General features: G+C 50.5%; 1 protein-coding gene across 7 annotated transcripts in view; it reads right to left on the bottom strand.

The window, feature by feature from the left end:
- Positions 1 to 1,813: 1,813 nt before the first annotated feature.
- Positions 1,814 to 15,672, bottom strand: part of TLE2 (TLE family member 2, transcriptional corepressor) — a 53,242-nt gene continuing 39,383 nt past the window's right edge. For 5 of the 7 annotated variants that reach the window (XM_077332135.1, XM_077332137.1, XM_077332133.1 and 2 more), the window contains 8 exons: positions 14,102 to 14,262; positions 11,459 to 11,535; positions 9,867 to 10,116; positions 9,267 to 9,514; positions 8,241 to 8,388; positions 6,426 to 6,576; positions 3,450 to 3,526; positions 1,814 to 2,540 (listed from right to left, as the gene is read on the bottom strand). In XM_077332135.1, coding sequence (XP_077188250.1) covers positions 2,433 to 2,540; positions 3,450 to 3,526; positions 6,426 to 6,576; positions 8,241 to 8,388; positions 9,267 to 9,514; positions 9,867 to 10,116; positions 11,459 to 11,535; positions 14,102 to 14,262 — 1,220 coding nt within the window. In that variant the 3' untranslated portion in view covers positions 1,814 to 2,432. Of the gene's footprint in view, positions 2,541 to 3,449; positions 3,527 to 6,421; positions 6,577 to 8,240; positions 8,389 to 9,266; positions 9,515 to 9,866; positions 10,117 to 11,458; positions 11,536 to 14,101; positions 14,263 to 15,672 lie in introns of all 7 variants that reach the window. The other 2 variants (XR_013229974.1, XM_077332138.1) reach the window with 2 other exon arrangements.

The raw sequence follows: 15,672 nt of genomic DNA, 5'->3' as shown, positions 1-15,672 counted from the left end.
TCACACAAGTTTCTATAAAAGGATTTCAGATCTGTAACAATCCACACACATGATTTTCACCTGTTGGCGATGCATTCAGGAACTGATGAAATCACACAGCCCTTGAGTCACTGATTTACAGGAGGTGGGCGTTTCTCTCTCCTGTGCTGCTCTACAAGTCTTTTGTCTCTAGCTGTAGGCAGGGCACGGTTGACCACTGGATAGCCGCCAAGAGATGGGCCGCTAGTTTAAAATCTCCTTGGAGAGTCAGTGTGGAATGGAAAAACTTGCCTGCTTTTGCAGTAGCTGGGAGTACCTCGGAGACCCCATGGAGGTATAGAGCCAGGAAACAAGGGGGTGGTTGTCTGAGACCCTAGATCCCTCTCTCGTATATGAACCATCCCTGATGTCATTAAAGATCCTTTTGTGTGTTCATTTAGAGCGCTTGCCAAATGGCTCGAATTTAACTAAAACACGGATCCATTTGACCCCGGAGTATCTGCTTCATAAACTTGGCTTTCACAGGCCTCAGTAGATCCTCCTGTCCTGTGCCAAATGGAGATGTCGTTGTAAAGCCCAAGCAATCATTTCCTACGGCCAGCATCCTCTGTCTGGCCTTATTGTCCTCCCTAACCCACCAACCAAAATCTCAGGGGGAATCCTTTACCAACCTGATGACCCCATGATCTTGAACAAAGCCAATCCTTATTTATTTTTTACCAACTTAAAATGTACCAACCACGTTTTCAAGGCAAGAAAGAACCCAAGGGGGTCTGCGAGCCCCTGCCTCTGCTGAGCAACCCCGGACTTCCTCGGAGGTCTCCCATCCAAGGACCAACCAGGGCTGACCTTGCTTAGCCTCCAAGATGAGCGATCAGGCTCGCCTGGGCCCACCCGGTCACTGCACTCTTAACACCCCCGCCCTGGATTTCCATCGCAGCCCAGCAAACAGCCGCTGAAGTACAGCAGAACGTCACCCTCATTCGACATGTGTGCCCCTTGCCACAGCCATTAAGGGGACCCACTGCTGGCAGCTGCTTAAAGTTGCCGTATTCAGTCTCAGAACTCGGCCCTTCAGTAGACGTGGTGTCAGGGGAGGGGCAGAACGTGGGAAGGAAAAGTGGGACCCAGCTCAAAAGGGTTATGGCTGAAATGACATTGGGTCATCATCCCCTAGGCTCCATCCCCAAATCTCCAGGAATTTCCCAACCTGTAGGCTCTCAACCCTAACTAGCCGTGGTTCTTAGAGAACCACGGCTAGTTAGGGTTGAGAGCCTCCAAGTTGGGAAATTCCTGGAGATTTGGGGATGGAGCCTATGATGATGATGATGATGATTATTATTATTATTAGGTAAAGGTATCCCCTGTGCAAGCACCGGGTCTACTATTACTATTACTATTACTATTACTATTACTATTACTATTACTATTACTATTACTATTACTATTACTATTACTATTACTATTATTTAGATTTCTAGCCCACCACTCCCAATGAGGATCATGGCGGGTTACGTGCATAAAATCCCCAATAGAATCACCCCTCCTAAAACAATAAAAAATCTACTCCATAAAATGCACAACCATCCATACACATAGGGAGGACAGGGACTTCAATGGGGCACAAGGCCACAGAGTCCCCCCTCCCAAACAGCCCTTTTCTCCAGGGGAACTGATCTCTGTAGTCTCAAGATGAGCTGTAATTCCTGGGGATCCCCAGGCCCCACCTGGAAGTTGGCATTCTCAACCACTCTCTTCCTCCCACCCCTCCCCACACACAGATAACAGGAAAATGAAATTGCCCATCTCTACTAAGAGGAAAGAAGCAGGAGCCTGAATATTTAAATACATTTAATTACACAAAAGGAATTAACAGCTGGTTCTCCCCACACCCTCCCCAGGAAAAGAAAACAATCCCCTGAAGTACCCCAAAGGGTACCAATTCCAGACCACAGGGTGCTTCCTTTTTCGCTCCCCTGAAGGTGGTGAGGAAACTTTCCCCCCTCACAGGCCAGTGATGCGAATTCAGTCCCAGAGATTGCCCCCCTTCTTGGTTAGAGAGAAGCAGTCTATCCACTGTGGAAGAAGAAGAAGAGTTGGTTCTTATATGCCGCTTTTCTCTACCTGAAGGAGGCTCAAAGCGGCTTACAGTCGCCTTCCCTTTCCTCTCCTGAGGTGTGGAATTCTGTTTCCTGAGAATTAGATGTTCAAAGGGGACGGGAGCAGGCAAGATGCAAGTCCCCATGGCTGTGAGATATGGGGGACGGGGAGATGGCTGTCAGAACGGCTGGATCAAATTTCGGGGAGGAAGTTTTGGGGGGGGGGGTCCGCCTGATGTATGAGCAGGCAGAGTTGCTTCCTGGTAGGACACTGGCTTGGGGGGAGGGGGGGCTTGCAGTCCATGTCCCAAACAAAACGTGGCTGATAAAGGAGGGGGAGAGGCCTTCCCCGCCTCAGTACACCAGTTCGTAAACTGTTGCCTTCTTGTCACCAGAACCCGTCACAATGAACTTGTCGTTGACAGAAATGTCGCAGCTCAGAACTGATGAGGATTCTTTGGACTGCAAAAAAAAAAGAGAGAGAGAGAGAGAAATGCAGGGAAAGAGACATCCACGTTGCTGTCATTTCAGCTCCCTCGCTTCTTCCCTAAAGAGAGAAAAAACTTTGCCTTGAAGATGGGAACCCCCCTCCCCAATCTGCTGGGTTTGCAGAAATTCTCACCTAGTGGAGCCAATGCTGCAATTCTTTCTGTGCTCCCCCAAAATGGCAGCATATACACCGTCTGACACAGGGGTAGTCAAACTGCGGCCCTCCATATGTCCATGGACTACAATCCCCATGAGCCCCTGCCAGCTAATGCTGGCAGGGGCTCATGGGAATTGTAGTCCATGGACATCTGGAAGGCCGCAGTTTGACTATCCCTGTTCTAACAGAATGGCTGAGAGAGACTGGTGTGCTGACCTAGCATATTGCTCTAGCACAGGGTTAAGAGAGGAGAAATCCAGGCGCCAATCCCCACTCTGATGGGAAGCTGCGCTGGGCGGTCCTAGGGAAGCACTTCCGTGAGTCACGCAGTGTCTCCTGAGAGCTCCTCCTCAGCCACAAATGCAGGTGCTGCTGGACTCTGGCTGTTTTCTGCAGCTTCAGACAGACTAAAGAGGCCACCCATTCTGAATAGCCTAAATGCTTCTATCATATCAACTCCGGTAGCACTGTACATAGCCCTGCAATCCATGGGCCAAGGCCCTAAAAAGCATCTTCTGCTGAACCTCATCGTAGTGGATCCTCCACTTGCCTAGGACCTCTGGGATCATTCCAGAAGACGGTCGGGTGGGTCCTGCTGCCCCAAATCTCTTTCTTCTACATCAGGAGGACCTTTCTGGTGCAGACTAGCTGGAACAATCAACACGCCAACGCACAGACACACACACCAGCACAGCATTCCCCTCCACACACGCATGCACCCTTACCTGGAATATGCTTGCCCCGTAGGGGGTCCGCCAAGCATTCAGGAGGTTGTCTTTACCTGTGCTGACAAACCATTTTCCTGAAAAGAGAGAGTGACACAGTGAGGATGGCAATCTTTAACATGCAGAAAAGGTGTGTCAAGGGGTCTTGGAGTCTCCCCTTACAGGAGTTCCTGTGCTGTGTCATCAGAGCCCTGTACTAATTAAGGAGGAATCTTTAGCCCGTCTGACTTCTGAACAATATCAGGCGCTTGCTTGCTTCCTTCCAGGGCGCCAAGCTGAATGAGGGCCAGGATAAAGCCAGCACTGGTCCCTGGAAGTTTTCCACCGTAGCTTTCCACCCTTCCACCGTAGCCTCATTTGGCAACAGCCCAGTAACCAGCCTCCAACGGGGCCAGCCCATCATTTGCCTTTGGACATGGAGGCTCTACTCATTGGTCATGACTAGCAGCTGCTGACTGGTCTCTTCTGGGCATTTTTCAAGTCCATTTTAAAGAAAAGAGGGTTGCTGGACACTTACTGGGAGCAAAGAAAGGCCTAGGCCTGGACCACATCATGACATCACCGGCAACTCTGGGAATGTTCGGGTATTTAGGCAAAATGTGACTGCTAGGCAACAGAGTTTCCACCCAAATACTAGAAAATCCCTGCGTGGCAAGCGATACGATGTTACTTCCTGTGTATGCCAGAAGTGACATCACAGAGTTGCCAGCCACAGTTCTCCTGCTGGTAAATTCTGCCCCCACTCCCCCAGGCCAGTGAGGGAAGGCCTCATGGAGCCAGTTTGGTGTAGTGGTTAGGAGTGTGGACTTCTAATCTGGATGCCGGGTTCGATTCTGCGCTCCCCCACATGCAACCAGCTGGGTGACCTTGGGCTCGCCACAACACTGATAAAACTGTTCTGACCGGGCAGTGATATCAGGGCTCTCTCAGCCTCACCCACCTCACAGGGTGTCGTGGGGAGAGGAAAGGGAAGGCGACTGTAAGCCACTATGAGACTCCTTCGGGTAGGGAAAAGCAGCATATAAGAACCTACTCTTCTTCTTCTGGGTGAGGGACCTTCTGACTCAAATGGGAGCTAGGCAGATCTAGCCCAGCAAGCGAGCAATGGCTTCTAAACAGGTCACAGAAGGAACTATCCTCTGGAGTTTGTCCTAAGGATTCTGTATCCAGTGCTAGACTCTCTCTGAAGATGGAGGTACTATTTTGCTGGTATAGTTAGTGGCTGTTGATAATGTTGCTAGCAACATTACCACCTTATAATTACAGTAATTTTCTATGGGTACTGGTAGTTTCAATATTTTAGATGTTTTTATTGTCTATTAATAATGTAATTTTTATTTATTTATCCCATTTGTATGCCACCACGCCCATTATAGCCAGCTTGTGGCATTTTACACCCAGTAAAACATAATAAAATTCATCCATAAAACACCATTAAAACATCATAACATCCCACTAATCGCAAAACTCCAGAAGGACAGAACAGAGAGCAATGGCTAAAACATATAGCTTCTCCCCAACATTTCAATTGTTCTGGCCTCTCAGTGTTCCTGATGATGTAACCCACGGGAGGGAGATCGCCCCATTGTTCTGGACATGGTCTAAGCAACCCAGCCCAGGAACACAGGGGAGGGGGGAGACCCGAACTCATCACAACCATCTTATCACCACCCAGCCTCAACCAAACACCTGGCAGAAAAGCTCCGTCTTGCAGGCGCTACAGAACCCAGCAAGTTCCATTAAGGCCCGCAGCTCTTCTGGAAGCTCATTCCACCAGATAGGGGCCAGAACTGAAAAAGCCCTGGCCCTGGTCAAAGCCAGAGGCACCTCCCGGGGCCCTGGGATGACCAGCAAATTCGTACCTGCAGAGCGAAGAGCCCTGTGGGGGGTATAAGCGGGTAATCGGTCTTGCAGGTAGGTGGGACCCAAGCCGCCTTAAAGGTCAAAAACAATACTTTGAACTTGATCTGGAAGCAAACTGGTAACCAGTGCAGTTGTCTCAGCAGTGGCTGAACATGAGTCCTCCATGATGACCCAGTGAGGACCCATGCAGCCACATTCTGTACCAACTGCAATTTCCGGGTTAGAGACAAGGGCAGGGCCACGTAGAGCAAATTACAGAAGTCTACCCTGGAAGTGACCGTTGCATGGATCACTGTGGCCAGGTGTGCAGAGGACAGGTAGCATGCTAGTTGCCACACTTGGTGCAGATGGAAAACCACCATCTGGGCTACCTTAGTGACTTGAGCCTCCATAGATAACAAGGCAGCTGCTCTCTCTTTCAAGGCAGGAAGAAAACTGAGCAGGGAACGGGGTTTGTTGATGTTTTTTTTTTAAGCAAACTGCCTGGAGCAAGGAATAGGCATTCAATTGTGCAGGCAAAGCAACCCCCCTCCCCGCCGCAGTTTACACAAAGCATGCCTCTCTAAAGCCCCCCCACCCCCCCAAAAAAAATCAGGAACAAAATTAATTTTTAAAAGATTGCTCGTGATTCCATAAGGGGTGGCATTTTTAAAAAGGCATTTCAATGGAGAAGGTTTACTTTTAAAAATTAGATTGCAGGCCATCACAACATGGAGAAGGTGATTGGCTACCTGGCTTGATTGACAGGTGGAGAGTCGCGTGTAAAGTGTGTTGCTCTCTTCCGCCATTTCAAGCAGGCATGCAGAGTGCTGAGAAGCACAAGAAGGCGGCCGATGAAAGTGAGAGAGCCAGAAGGTGCGGAATGCCTGGAGGCGTGTTATTTTTTTAGTGTTACACCATTTTGCTGGCATAACGGTCTTTTTTTCAATGTGCGGAACTGCCCTAAAATTTTGTGCCTGTCCTGAATCTGAGCTCTAGCAAACTGGGTGAGAAAAAAAGTTTCTCCTCTCCGATGCTGTTTCCAAAGATGTTGAGGGAAGCCATTTATATGGGCTGGCTGAAATCGAATCCCTGCACCATCACTCCCGGCAGTGGGGGGTCTCACACACCTACCACAGGAGGCAAACTTGAGGGACAGGACGCAGCTCTCGTGAAGGTGGAGCTGGTACTTTTCAGATTTTGTCACGTGCAGGATCTCCACGTTGCTGCTCTCCATCCCAACGGCCAGCCATTCGCCTGTGGGGCAGTAGCCCAGGGAGAAGATCTGGGGAGTGGGCAAAGAGAGATACAGGGACAGCATGAGGTGGGGGTGCAGCTTCCTTTCCCGCCATGCACAGAGGTTCAATTTAGTTATTACAGCTGTCCCTTGACTTCCCCACAAACATCACGGTATCTAATAATCCTTTTTACACATTATAACCATTTTGCCTTGTACCAGGGAGTCCCAGAATCTTAATATGGGTCATATAAAGTCTTTCTCTCTGTCCTGCATCTACTGCCAGTTAATTCTACCAAGTGAGCCTAACTTTTAGCATTAAAATGACATTTCCCCCTCCTTTCCTGCTTTGTCCAGAGCTTTCAGACCATACTTTCCTAGTATATCCCACCCTGAATCATTTCTCCCTAATTTTAGAGAGCGGCCAGCCTGCTTAACTTTGCTCTCGTGCCACTGCTTGGCTGAGGCTGGCCGTTCCTCCTTTTCTGGTTTTTCTCGCCTTTGCTGGTGCTCGGTGGCCAGCTCAGGTTGGGTTGGCTGAGTGTGGGGGCTGGAAGTCTGTGTGTCAGTCCTCCCTCCCCCATATGGTCTCCTCTTAGAATCATAGAATCATAGAGTTGGAAGGGGCCATACAGGCCATCTAGTCCAACCCCCTGCTCAATGCAGGATCAGCCCTAGCCATCCTAAAGCATCCAAGAAAAGTGTGTCTCCAACCTTTGCTTGAAGACTGCCAGTGAGGGGGAGCTCACCACCTCCTTAGGCAGCCTATTCCACTGCTGAACTACTCTGACTGTGAACATTTTTTTCCTGATATCTAGCCTATATTGTCGTACTTGTAGTTTAAACCCATTACTGCGTGTCCTCTCTCCTGCAACTCCGGGTCTGCTGGCTTGGCCCGGGCTATGGCTCCAGCACGCCATCCGCCCTGTGGACCCCAGGTGGTTGTAGTAACCCCCATGGACGCCCAACTCGCCTCTCTCACCAGCCCCCTCCTGTGGAGTCAGGACAGACGGGTTCTGCCACAGGGATTTAACGTGGGGTTTCAAGGCCAGCAGAGAGGGGCTCAGACAGGGCAAAAGGCAGGCAAGAGGGAGATGGGTACTATGAAAGTCAGAAAGGTTTGTTTTGGCCTTAACGTCCAGCATCATCCACCCCGAGTGTGTTAGACGGGAAGGCTTTTAAAAACACCTTCTTAAACCATCTCTACTGTTCGAAACAAATTGCAAGAAAAGGATTTTTTAAAATTACCTGGAACAATAGTATTAACAAAAAAACAGCCATCCACACAATTCATCTCTGAATGCAGAAACATTAATATCCAAAAGCCCCTGAAAGAAGCTAGGCTTTCTGTGCATAATTTTATCAGACTAGGCTCGCATTGAAATGTAAGGTTGATAATAATAATTATTGCTGTTATTGTTGTTGTAAATCAACCTCTAGAGCAGGGGTAGTCAAACTGCGGCCCTCTAGATGTCCATGGACTACAATTCCCATGAGCCCCTGCCAGCATTCCATGGACATCTGGAGGGCCGCAGTTTAACTACCCCTGCTCTAGACCTTTTCTCCTTCCCACCACCGGCTTCAACAGTGGGACAAAACAGACCCTACCTCTTTTAAGGCCTACTCACAAAGCTTTGCTGATTGGCTGCCCCTGGAGTACATGCCCCTCCCCCTTTTCTTTCAAAGACTCCCCCCCTTTCCCTTCATCTCACCTGGGAGGTGAAGTCATGCTGCTGAAGTTGCCGGCCTTCACGGAGGTCCCAGCACCTCACCGTGTTGTCCAGCCCCCCGGTCCAGAGCTTGGTGCCATAATTGGAGATATCAATGCAGCTGGCCCCGTCTGTGTGGCCTTGGAATTGCCTGGAGGGAATAAGCCATGATGCCAGGTCTTCTCTTGCCCATCTCCTCCCTGGTCTCTGGATCTGCACCAACTTCCAGCATCACACTCTGTAGATCATGCCTCATTGGCCCATATGAGCATTAAGATGGTCCGCATCTTGCACACCCAAGGAATAAAAGGCATGGAGTGACCAATGCTCAGACAAGCACTTGCCAACCTCCAGGCTGTGGCTGGAGATCTCCTGGGATTATGACTGATCTCCAGGCAACAGAGATTAGTTCCCCTGGAGAAAATGGCTGCTCTGGAGGGGGAACTCTATATGGCATTATTATTCCTGGATTCCAGAAGTCCTTTTTTTAGAGGACATGTCCTCTTTTTGGTGTCCATCTTCTTTTGGGTTTTTTTTTAATAGAAGCATCAGGTCCAGTTGCACACCAGTTTACTCAGAAGAACATTTAAGGGGCTTACTGCCAGACCAATGGAATCGCAGCCAAAACATTACTTCTCACCAATCAAATGCTTGTCCCATTTAAAATGCCATCATGGGGACCACAGGTGTGCTCATGAAGAGTGGCTGCCATTGAAGAATCCCACTTTGGTGTTTCTTTTAGAGTTGTTGTTCTGAGCATGACCCTCTAACTGGAAGGAGGCATGCCCAGAGAAGCAACTCAGGCAGAGACACAACCAACAGCCTCTTCCAAGAAACAACAGTCAGGTCCCATCAATCCTTTGCATCAGGGACACAAAGCACAGGAGGAACAGTCTCTGACCTCCAATGCAGAAGCTGATACAGGAAGAGGCAAGGTCAGAGCAGTGAATCGTGCAGAGAGGCAGTAGGCAGCCTTCTCTGCAGACATGGAGAGCAGGAAATGACAGCCCCAAGTCCCACCCATCTCACCTGACCATGGTTTGGTTCTGCAGGTCCCACACCACGATGTTGCCGTCGCTGCAGCAGGAGAAGCAGACCTTGGCGTCGGGGCTGATGGCCAGGGCGTAGCAGGCCGGGGCGGAGGAGGTCAGCTCGGCCTTGATGCGGGGGGTGGGAGAGGCCAGGTCCCAGATGGACAGGGTGCTCGCCTCCCCACCCACAATGAGGCTCCGGCTGTCCGGGAGAAGCTTGCAAGAGCGGATGTAATTGTCCCTGTTCTGGTTCCAGGCGAGGGGGAAAGGCAGATGGCAGCAGTTAAAGTCCTCCCATTCTCTCCATGGGAAGCCTGAATCAACTACACTCTTGCAGCCGTAATGGCTATACCCTTAAAGGCATCCTGTAATGCAACTAGAAATTGTGAAGAAGCTCCATGAACTTATACCGCATTTTTAAATGCCTTTTTTAAATGTCCTGCAGCATGCAAAGTCAAGCAATTGACCACCAAGGCTGCAGTCTCCATGGAGCGAGCCTGGCTCTGGCTCCTCATGGATCATTGCATCAACCCCTTGGGGTAGGCAGGAGTACGTTTCTGGGGCCAACCCTTGGAGGTTGGCACTTACTAGTACATACCAGGCAGTCCAACTGTGCAACAGGCGTCTTGGCTCCGGGCTGCCCGACGTCCCACACCTTGACACAGCCCTTTCCTCCCGTGTAGACGTGCTGGGTGGAGTTGCTGATGGTCACGGCGCACACCACCTCTCCGTGGGTCAGCGTGTGGAGCTGGCGGGCGTGTCGGGGGATGCCGGAGCCGATGAGGGCGTCGGGTGGAAAGGGGACCGGCTGCATTTGACCGTCAGCACTCACGTGGAAGGAGTAGGCGCTGGAAGAACAGAATTTCCAATGGACCTTAGAAGTGAACAGAATGGTCATACCCAACTGCATCTTCACACAGTGCACAGCGGCCCACACAGCGAAAATGACTGCAAACTTCACAATGATGACATGAGTATCATTTCTCTCTCTCTTGCCCTTCTTACGGGGTTTTTGAAAGAGAGGAAAAAAGCAGAACTTAAGGGGTGCACAGTCTCAAGATCCGCAGTCCACAAAAAGGGCGAAAGACACAGCAGTAGCCTGCTTGTTGTGTTAACAAACATTCAGCATAACAAAGTTTTTTGTCCAGTGGCACTTTGAAGACCAACAAAGTTTAATTCTGGGTATAATTCTGTGCATGCTGGGCTCAAACTTGGCCCTATAGCTTCAGATCAAGACAGTTGGCCACCTAAACCAAACATTCCATGTGTATTTGTGGCTGGCACAACCGGACCGAGGAAAACCGGGGCTAACTGAGAAAGGGTTTTTTTTGTAGGAAATGGGGGGAAACTGAGGCTGCAAGCAGAAGGGGCCGTGAAGAAAAATGTGCAGACGAAAATCTGAGGCAGACGACCAGCAACAGTATCTCTGTGGGAGATACTGCTGGGGCTTTTTACCCACTCCCAGCATGAATAAATCCCTCCCGTCTACACTGAATTCGATTTCCATTTTAATTTTGGGTGCTTTAAATTTTCCCTGATCCTGAGTGACCCTACCTTTCCCCCATGATATCCAGAAGTGGGTATAAGCCTCAATATTTGAAAAATCACCATCAGTAAGTGTGCAAATTTCTGCTTTTTGCTAATTAACTTCCTTCTCCATGCCTCATAGCAAAGCAGTCTTCCCTGATTGGGCAGGGTGTCAGTTCAAAGACTTCCTGGTTCCCTGTTCCAAGGCTTGTCTTAAAGCGACTGTGCTCCAGAAGCCCTAACTTCTCTCAGCAGAGATTTGCCTCTTGGATTTATTTCCCCCTCCTCTGCTGTCTCCAAACCTCCCCCCGCCTTCATTCAAGAAAAGAAAGAGACTCCTGCTGTGCTTGACTCACCTCCCTGCTCTGGGCTTCCCATATCAAGTGCAAAACACTTTCTGTTTCAATTGGGGGAGGGGGATAGAGGAAGACCCGAGTTCAAATCAATCTGAATTCAGCAGGATCCCCCACAGAAAAAACAAGGTAAGTGCAGAATCAGCCCAGGGCAGGAAGAGAGCAGAGGTGAAGAACCAGAAAACCACAGACAAGGGCTGTCATGTAGGAGGCTATGGGATGCCCCACTCAGGACCCGGGGGAGGGGTGCCAAAGCCACCCTGTTTTGCATCCCAGTCCAGCCTTCCTGACGCCGTCATCCCACACTTACGGCTTGCCACCAGGAATGGCCGGGAGGGAAGATGAGATGGATGATCCGCGCAGGTGTGGATGGGACTCAAAGGCCACCTGTTGAAAAAAAAAGGAGAGACCCTTAATAGTTCTCAAAAGCTGATCCACACCATCTAATTCAGCCCCACCATCCGCCCCAACTCAGAAACTGTGAAGGCACAGAATCGGCCCTGGCAAAGATGGACACCCAATGAGATTCCCCACAAACAGACACGGGTGAGGCAGGGCAGGGCAGGGCAGGGCGTGGGCAATCTAGCGCTTACAAACATTTATCTAATCCTATCCCACCCTTCCTCCAGAAAGCTCAGATTGGCACCCACGGCTTCCCCCTGCCTCACCGTATCCTCACAAAACATTGCCCTAGAACAAAGTTTACGTCCCGAGGTAGCTTTAAGACCAACAAAGTTTTATTCAAGTTACGAGCTTGCAACCCACTTGAAAATATTGCCCTGTGAGGTTCCCCAATGAGCTTGAATTCAAGACTGAGTGGGAATTGAACCTGAGTCCCACAAAACCTACTCTAACGGCTACGTTCAGATCTCATTTGACTTTCCAGCGCTCTCTGGGTGCTTCTACTGTGCCTAGGGTTGCCCTGTTCCCCTGGCCATTGGTGTGGGGGGGTGGGGGGTAGGGTTGCCAGATCCAGGTTGGGCAACTCCAGGAGATTTGGGGGTGGAGCCTGGGGAGGACAAGGGCCTCAGTGGGGTCCAGTGCCTTAAAAGCCCACCTTCCAAAGCACCCATTTTCCCCAAGGGAATTGGCCTCTGCAGTCAGGAGATGAGCTAAAACTCCAGGGAATCCCCAGGTCCCACCTGGAGATTGGCATCTCTCAATGTGCCCTGGTTGGCTTTTTCTCTCCCCACCCATGCGGCACCTTTTCACACTTAATATTTAGTTGGAGCATCCTGCAGCACTCAAATGTTTGCACTATGATTTGGATTCTGATACGTTTGGTCTCAATGAAACAGTCTTACTCCCTTGGGCCCAGCCTGGCCTGACCTTGTCAGACCTCGGAAGCTAAGCAAGGTCAGTCTTTGGAGGGGAGACCACTATGGGGAATCCAAGGTTGCTACGAAAATCATAGAAGAGCCTCATAGGACCATAGAGATGGAAGGCGCCATGCAGGCCATCGAATCCAACCCCTTGCTCAGTGCAGGATCAGCTCATAGCAGGGGCAGGCAAACTGTGGCCCTCCAGATGTCCATGGACTACAATTCCAATGAGCCCCTGCCGCTGGCAGGGGCTCATGGGAATTGTAGTCCATGGACATCTGGAGGGCCACAGTTTGCCTACCCCTGACGCAAAGCATCCGGGAGAAGTATGCAGAGGCAGGCAACGGCAAACAACCACTCAACATCTCTTGCCTTGAAAACTTTGAGGGGGTATTCACCTCCCTAATATCTTGCTTAGGCTCTGCTTTGCTCTTTTGTAGTGCAGTGGGGCACTGCCCCCCCCCCAAAAAAAAACCCTGAGTGGCACCAGCAGGAGAACTCACCAGGAAAGGAACACTGGGATGCAGCCAAAGACTTCTGCATTTCAGAATTGTCCTGGGGGGTGTGAGTGGGGGGCAGGCAAGTAGAAGCCTCCCGAATCTGTGCCCTTTCCTGTGGGTGGCCAGGGAGAGAACAGCGGAAGCGGTGTGCCCAGCCATTCCTGAGCATGCCTGGCTGCAAAACGCAGACAGTACATGCTAGTGGATCCACACTATTTGTTGCGCCAGACCCTGCAACGGTGTGCAAAGAAGTCACCAAATTACAACAGCCTCGAACCGGGACCTCCGGTTATAGATAAAGAGGCCTCTGCAATTTCAGCCAGGCCCTGCGTCACAGGTTATAAGATTATGACTTCGACTGGGCCTTTTCTATTTGGATAATGCTTATTGTATGTCTGGAGCTATTGTATTTTACATAATATGTATGCCGGACCGCCAAAGAAGGCTAATGTGCAAAATCGCCTTTGGTCAAGGTCGTTTGGTTCTGGGGTGGCATTTTATGAACCGATTTTGTTTGTCAGGTGAACAGCCTTATCTTGTTTTTAACTTTCTTTGCAATAAATGTGTCCTTTTTCATGTATTGGAACATTTTTAACAACCTGCACTTTGCATTCCTAGTATTAGGCCGCACATTTAGATTGCTATAACCTTTTGGGGGGTTCAATTGGGGGGGGGGGGTTAAGTTCCTCCCCCCCTTTTTTTCCTCTGGCTACAAAATGCTCCAGGTCTGAAAACAAAACAAAATGCCTCTGGCCTGGTTCCTGCCACTCCCCTCCCTCCATGCTCCCTGCCCTGCCTGCCAGCTTCCGATCCATGGGCCAGCTGCCCTGCCAGCCTCCTTGTTCCAAAGAGACGCATTTCTTGGCTCTCTTCCCGGCTCAAAATGGACTCGGCCTCATCTTGTTGGGCAGCTCTCCCGCCACCCCCTCTGGCTCTGGTGCCGATGGTGCCAGGACTCGCTTCTCTGCCTGTGCCCAACTACAGTTCCCAGGATCCTTTGGGGGAAGCCACAATTGTGCCTTAGAAACAGATGTCAGTTTGACATGGGCATGTGGGATTTTGGGAATGGAGGTCCTAGCTAGAGGCGCCAGTGGAAGCAAAAGAGCAGGAGAGCGTCGGTTGGCAACGTACCACAGGGGAGCGTCCGTACAACACCGTCCCGCTGATCTGGGGAGAGAGGTGGATGCTGACGTAGGAGCTGGAGGCCGCCAGTTCACTGCTGAGGGCAACGTGGGGCACGATCCCAAAGGAGGAAGTGTAGGAACCCGCCATGCTCAGAGGACTGCGAAGGGCTAAGGGAGACAACCAAGGTGTTGGGAGCATCATTCGACCAACAGAAAGTCTGTGCAAATGTGGACATTTCCACCTGACCCAGAGAGGAATTCTGCGTGACTGGGGTTCTTGGAGCCGGTGCCCCAGACTCAACTGGGCCCTCACCTCCTAAGTGGGACAGACCTGCTGCAATCTTCAAGTGGGCGCCGGGCGCTGCAAGACCCTGCCCAGCTCCAGACTGCTGATGAACGTGGCTTCCGGTGTTCCTGAGCAGAGGCTCAGGGTCAGTTTTGGTCAGTACTTAGATGGGAGATGCCAAGGAAGTTCAGCGTCTCCAGGCAGAGGCAGTCAATGGCAAATCACCTCTGTTGGCCACTGCCTTGCCAGGCTAGGTCAATTTCCTCAGACCTCGCAAACTTAGCAAGGTTGGCTTTGCAGAATACTTGGATGAGAGACCACAAGGCAAGTCCAGTCCAGCGTGGCTGTGAAGAGGCACATTTATGTATTTATTTAATGTATGGCGTGGGTGTAGTACAGCCAGGAGATCCTACAATCGTCCAGCAGCCAGGCAAGAGATGTTTGACGGTGGTTTTGCCATGGTCTGCTTCTGCTTCATGACCCTAGTGCAGGGGTGGGCAAACTGTGGCCCTCCAGATGTCCATGGACTACAATTCCCATGAGCCCCTGCCAGCATTCGCTGGCAGGGGCTCATGGGAATCGTAGTCCATGGACATCTGGAGGGCCACAGTTTGCCCACCCCTGCCCTAGTGTTTCTTGGAGGTTTCCCATCCAAGGTCAATTAGCCAAGGTCAACCCTGCCAGTTTGGTGTAGTGGTTAGGAGTGCGGACTTCTAATCTGGCATGCCGGGTTCGATTCTGCACTTCCCCACATGCAGCCAGCTGGGTGACCTTGGGCTCGCCATGGCGCTGATAAAACTGTTCTGATATCAGGGCTCTCTCAGCCTCACCCACCCCACAGGGTGTCTGTTGTGGGGAGAGGAAAGGGAAGGCGACTGTAAGCCGCTTTGAGCCTCCTTCGGGTAGGGAAAAGTGGCATATAAGAACCAACTCTTCTTCTTCTTCTTCTTCTGCTTAGTTTCGAGGACCTGAGCTATTTAAGTCAGGGCTGTGAAGAGGCAAGCAATGGCAAACTGCCTCCGTTCAGCTCCTGTCTTGAAAATCCAGTGGGGGTCGCCCTAAATTGGCTGCCACTTGACGGCACGTTCCACCCAATCAATAATACTAAATTATAATACCAATCAAACACCTAAGCAAATCTCACATGGAAAGATTACCCATTATTTTCAATACAAATGCTCAGATGGTTCTGCAGGAATTCCTTCCAGACCCTGAGCCCACACTCTGCGTGGAGAGGGCAATTGAGAAATGTTAAAAATAAATAAAGAGAAAGTAAGAACACTCCTTCAGCA

This window comes from Paroedura picta, chromosome 4 (genome assembly GCF_049243985.1).
Source record: "Paroedura picta isolate Pp20150507F chromosome 4, Ppicta_v3.0, whole genome shotgun sequence".
NCBI lineage: Eukaryota > Metazoa > Chordata > Lepidosauria > Squamata > Gekkonidae > Paroedura > Paroedura picta.
This window is presented reverse-complemented; position numbering and strand designations above follow the sequence as displayed.